This window comes from Rosa rugosa, chromosome 7 (genome assembly GCF_958449725.1).
Source record: "Rosa rugosa chromosome 7, drRosRugo1.1, whole genome shotgun sequence".
In the NCBI taxonomy this organism is placed as follows: Eukaryota; Viridiplantae; Streptophyta; class Magnoliopsida; order Rosales; family Rosaceae; genus Rosa; species Rosa rugosa.
Genome location: NC_084826.1, coordinates 12,884,363 through 12,890,431, shown reverse-complemented (window position 1 = coordinate 12,890,431; position 6,069 = coordinate 12,884,363). Strand labels below are relative to the sequence as shown.

At 40.5% G+C, this 6,069-nt stretch overlaps 1 protein-coding gene across 1 annotated transcript; it reads left to right on the top strand.

Moving 5' to 3' along the window:
- Positions 1–2,169: 2,169 nt before the first annotated feature.
- On the top strand, positions 2,170–4,118 carry LOC133723733 (uncharacterized). The gene is made up of 2 exons (XM_062150605.1): positions 2,170–2,577; positions 3,012–4,118. Exons 1-2 carry the CDS (start codon positions 2,239–2,241, stop codon positions 4,059–4,061), a joined length of 1,389 nt encoding a protein of 462 aa, XP_062006589.1. The 5' UTR covers positions 2,170–2,238; the 3' UTR covers positions 4,062–4,118.
- The last annotated feature ends 1,951 nt before the right edge of the window (positions 4,119–6,069 follow it).

The window sequence follows — 6,069 nt, the reverse complement described above, 5'->3', positions numbered from 1 at the left end:
CAGCCCGTAGCAATGCGGCTAGCAGCTTGGATATGCCCAAAGATTAGTCTGCAAATCCCTACCACATTAAAAGTTTTGTTATCATATTTGGTCTTGTTTCTAGCATGCCAAATGACCATATAGTTGAAGTAAAAGCTGCCACCCATAATTCCTTCAATTGAGGGCTGCGACCATTAGACAACCCCATTTGAAGTATATCTAATAAAGAAGAGGGGACAGCGGCAAGATCAAACTTCTCAGCCATGCAACACCATATATTCGTGGCAAAAGAACGTTGTCTAAAAGTGTACGTGAATTAAAGACTCACATTCCTTCATACAAAGAACATATCTAGAAGCCAATGCAATTCCTCTTTTTTGCAGTGAAATCATCACAAAGCACTCTACCTCGCAGAACCTTCCAAGCCAGCAATGACATTCTTGGGAGAACAAATTTTGACCAAATGCTCTTACCCCAATCAACAGAAGGAAACGGCTGGCGCAAAAATTGAAAAGCCAATTTTGCAGAGAGCTCCCCTGATGAGGAAGATGACCAAATTAAAGAGTCAGTAGCTGATGGATCAGATGCAATGACACTTAATTAATGAGCTCGCACAAAGCAGGAAAATGAAGTTGGAACAACGGTGGAAAAGTCCATAAACCATCAACAATAAAACTTGCTACAGAACCTAAAAGATTATCTAACATACCGCTGTGTGTGAACCAAAAAAATCCACAAGAGGCCTCCCCATAAAATTATCGTGCCAAAATGAGATATCTCCGGAGCCTACTAATGAAATATATACCTCATTTTTCAATAGTACCAAACCAAAAAAAACTTTCTGCACCAAACCTCCACACGACGAAGTAAGGGAATTGGCAACTCATACTCCTGAAAACTATAGACCAACATATTATAGATCACAGATTTAATTAATTGGAGACGACTAGCCATAGATAAAAAATAACCCATCCAAGTAGAGAATCTCCAAAAAAAAAAAAAAAAAAAAAAAACACCAAATGGTGGGCTCCACTGCAAGCTAGCACCCATCCAACATGTATCAAGGTACTATTTAATTATTTATGCTCTTTTAGTTTTTGTTTGAACTGTGAACTTTCCTTGATTTATCTTCTGCTTTGCACTTCTTCTGTTCTTTAGTTCTTTTATTCTTCATTTTTGGATTTCTCCTGTTCTTCACTAGTTTAGACTGCTCAGTTCGTCTTCTTAGTTTACATTTCTATCATTATATTTGTTCTGTTGTTGCGGCTTGTGATTTGTGAAATAGTGAAATAATGAAAAATGTGAAAATGTAGGTTCTTATGATCTTCACTTCTTCATTTTCAGTTAGGTATTTTTTAGCAATTTTCAAAATTGAGGAAATTGGGCCCAAAAATCCGGAAAACCGGCCTGAAAAAATTCGGTCAGGGTTCATTTTGATCTCCGTATGTTGTATAACATCATTGGGACCCAAGTCAAAAATTTTGGTCTGAGTTCGAGTTCAGTAAATTTAAAAGAGGGCCAGGCCTATGCCTAGCCAAGTATTTATACTATAAGAGCAAGTCCACCGGTGCTATTATGCCCGGGCACCAGCTCAGCTTTCATTGATTTTGACTGGGTATAATCAAAATCATGCTTCCACCGGTCCAATTATGACTGGGCAAACTTTGGCTTGGCATGACCCAGGTCAAATTAATGGGCAAGCCCATGACTAAACTCTTGCCCGGAGGCAACTGGCTGCCAGCTGAAGAAAGAGAGGAACGTGGGTGACGTCATTGGCTGACGCCCCTTATCAAACGCGTTGCAAGCCCAGAGTGGAGGACACGGCTCAATAGAAACGCGCCATGTGGCCAAGCATCAGACTGAAATGCATTTTTGTCGCGTAGCGACAGTGAGTGGGCTAAGGGGACAGGTGGCATCGGGCCGTTGGTTTGTTCAGAAAATTTGAAACCAACGGTCCTTTAATCTGGGCCGTTGGTTTCAATTAATGTTTACAATTCGACGGTGGAATTAATATGTATATATATATGAATGATGCTGTTCAGAATCCAACGGTAAAAACCAACGGTAGTTTTTAATATGTATATACATTAATTGTAACGGTAAGAAACGGTAAGAAAAAAAATTGTTAAAAAATTCTATAAATTTCTCTATAAATACCTAGCATTTTCTTGACATCTCACACCAAAAAAATTAGAGTTCATAGTTACACATTCCTCCTCTTCATATAGCTCTCACCATTCAATTTTTTCATTATCCAATATGGCCGAACAAATGGGAAACACACGTCCAGTGCCCGGACAAGAGGGAGATCAAAGTGAAGATACCCAAGATAAAAGGAGATGGACGGATGAGGAAGATGTTCAATTGTGCAAGTCTTGGAAAGTTGTAAGCCAAGATCCGGCTGTGGGCACAAATCAGAAAAAAAACGACTTATGGTTGCGCGTGAAGCGACACTTTGACGCAAATTGGCCCAAGAGCCGAACAACCCAATCTTTGCAGGGAAGGTGGAAAATTTTGAAGGTTGAACTCTTTGAGTGGCATTGTGCATTAAGGCAAGCGAAAAATTGGTACAAGAGCGGTTCGAATGCGGTTGATGAGGTATGTTTTTGTTGATAAATCATTTAATTTGTTGATACATTATAGTAAAATATTACATGATAATCATTATTTATAATATCATTTTAATTGTAGTAATTGCTTTTTGTTACAATTAAGAGTTCATAGTTGATAAATAATGATGTAATTACAACGATGTTTATATTTGTACTTATTGATTTTTGTTGTAAAACGGTAAAAATACATTCTTATTAAAATTATGACCTTTATATTTTTTGATAAATCATTTAATTTGTTGATACATTATAGTAAAATATGTCTTGATAAATAATGTAATAATTATAATATCGTTTTAATTGTAGTAATTGTTTTTCTTTATAATTAAAATAATTAGTTGATAAATAATGATGTAATTACAACGATGTTTATATTTGTACTAATTGCATTTGTTATTATTATTTTTTTAAATTACGTAGCAAGATGAAGCACAGAAATTGTGGCATAACGGGATGAAGAAAAAAGGGAAGACCAAAAGACACCTGTTTCAGAGTTTTGATAGTTACGCTGTTGTGGAGGGCTTTGCACATTTTAAAGACATCCCTAGCCATACATCCGGAGGAACATCAAATGTAGGAAGTCAACATACGCACACACAACCAATTGCTGAAAATTCCCCCATCAACTTGGACATGGATGTAGATGAGGTAATTGCAGGTGAAACTGCAAATCCTAATGTGAGGCCTCAAGGAAGGAAGGCTGCGAAAGAAGCAATCCGGAAAGCCAAGAAGGCAGCGAACAACCAAAGTCCTTTATCAAGCAGTCTCGAGAGTATAGCGAACAACCAAATAGAGGCAACCAAGGGCAAGAAAAAACTCGATGACGAATTCGCTCGAAGTCTCCAAGAGGAAGAGAAAAGAGCATGTATCCTCTTGCAAATCGAAATGCGAAAAGAGCAACTCCTATTTCAAGAAAGGCAAGATCGAATTAAAGAGATGGAAGAGCGTATTAAAGAGAGGGAAGAGCGTATTATGGAGATTGATACAAGTAAAATGACGCCAAATAAAAAGCGTTATTGGTCAAGAAAACAAAAGAAGATAGCGGAGAAAGAAGATCTTGACGAGCAGCCGCCACCTTCTATGGGTGGATACTATCCGCAACCCAATTTTGGTGGTGCATTCCCACAACCAAATGTTGGTGGTGCATACCCACAACCTCCTTACCCCGGTGCATACCCACAACCACCTTACCCCGGTGCATACCCACAACCACCTTACCCCGATGCATCCCCACAACCTCCCTTAACCGGTGGATTCCCACCACCTCCCTTCACCGGTGGATTCCCGCAACCCCCTTACCCCGGTGGATACTATCCGCAACCACCTTACCCCGGGGGATATCCTACACAACCACAATTTTCACCTTTCTCTACGGGTGAGTCCACCAACCCGTACCCTAACCTTAATGATGAGCCTTTAAACACAAATTACCTTTCTAGAGAGGATGAGGATTATGATTTGAATAATTAGGTTATTATGCATGTTTGTTATTGTATTGTACTTTTTCCTAGTTTTTCATTTATGTAAGCGACAATTTAATGAAATAAAAGTTGTATTTGGAAATTCCATGTATTAAAGCACACACCTTATATTCAAATAAATAACACATAATGAACATAATACGATGACGAATTCATATCACATTGACATAAAAAACATAGACATTGGCCAAACTAAAATGACACCAACTTTCCAAAACATAATACAAGCCAAATTCAAAGCACACAAACATAACAAAACATAGATATTAGCCAATATTTTTGAAAAAAAATAAATTGCATAATTATGACATTAATTATCCGTAAATATTCATTATTATCATTAAATATATTTTATTTTTTTAAAAAAAAATTTTAAGAACTCTATGAACAGTAAAAATTTCAGTAAATGAACAGTGAATTTAAATAGTGAAACCCACAGTGAACAGTGAATTACGTGACTGTAGTGTGAACAGTGAAAAATGGTGAACAGTGAAAAATGGTGAACAGTGTTGACCGGGCAAGAAAAACAACGGGTGCAAACCCATGTCCAGTGGCAGTGAATAGTAGCTTGACCGGTCGAATTCTTGACTTCTCGACTTTGCCTTTTCTTGACTAACTCTGTTTTTTTTTCTTTGCCGGTGAAAAGAAAATAGTAACAAATTGCAGTACGAAATAAAAGACCCAATATTAAGCCAACCGTACAACCAAATAAAAAAAACAAAGATTTAAACAAGCCCAACAAATAAACACAGCAAACAAAACGCAACCCAAATAGTAAACCATCTAAGAGAGAAAAGACGATAGCCACTGCCGTCATCGACATTGGCCAGACCACCGCAAGGTTCACAGAGCCACCGATTCTGCAACCAAAATCCCAGAAAATGACCAAATCGCCTCATCAAAGGAACACCAAACCAGATCTTGACCAAAGATGTGACCCTTCTAGTTATTGCTTAGCCGGCCTTTTTTTTTTTTTTGAAACAAGGGCCGATGTGGCTGCCCTCAGGCCTTCATAAATGAAACCGACGAATACAAGGGGGGGACAAAGAGCCTAAACCCCATATTACAATCTGCATCAAGAGTACATCCAGAAAATAAGTTAATAGACGACTCTACTAAACACTTGTATTCCAATCCACACCAACTAGCAAAGAACACGCTCCAGACGGTTCTATTTGCTTCCAAGCGGTGACACGACGGAAAGATTACTTGATCTGTAACTCTAATACAGCAAAGCATAATGTCACTTCTCCCAGCTTTCCTATCATGTTGCCACTGGAATCTACATCCAGTGGCATGAAGTCTCACCCTGCCACTAGGAGGCAGCAACCAATTGACAACGCCAGTAAATCGCCGCCTACCTAGAGCAGACAAGGCACAAAGAGTGCACCCACGGGCAAAAAGCCCAACTATCCGTACACAACGAGTATAGGGACTTATTACGCGCAAAAAGCGCAAAACAACCCACAAACTGCAAACAACTAAATAAACAGAGCAACAACTGGAAACAAAACAAACAGAAATTAAAAAACAGCAGCAAAGCCCAAAAGCGGAAGCCCGGCCCATCCACCATCTCTCCCAAGGGCCCAACGCAGAAGCCCACCAAGCAAGCATCGAGTGCCATCTGCCGGCACCAGACCGTCCCCGAGGAGCACCCCGCCGCCGCGCATCAACCCTGCACCGCCGCACCACCACGACACGCAGACCACACTTCAACCAGATCAGCTCCCGAAACCAGATCCAGAAACGAGCTGAGCCCACGCCGGACTCAACACCGCCCTGAGATCGAGATCTCAGCCACCGCCCCCCAGCCCGCTTATGTTGCAGGACCACCACGAACCGCCGTCGGCCACCCGCGTCCCAGAGCCACACCAACTGCTTCAGAGACACCACGGAACCACGCCGCCGGCAATCCGCATCCCAGAGCCACCCCAACTGCTCCAGAGACACCACGGTACCACGCCACCGCCCACCCACAGCCCAGAGCCACACCAACT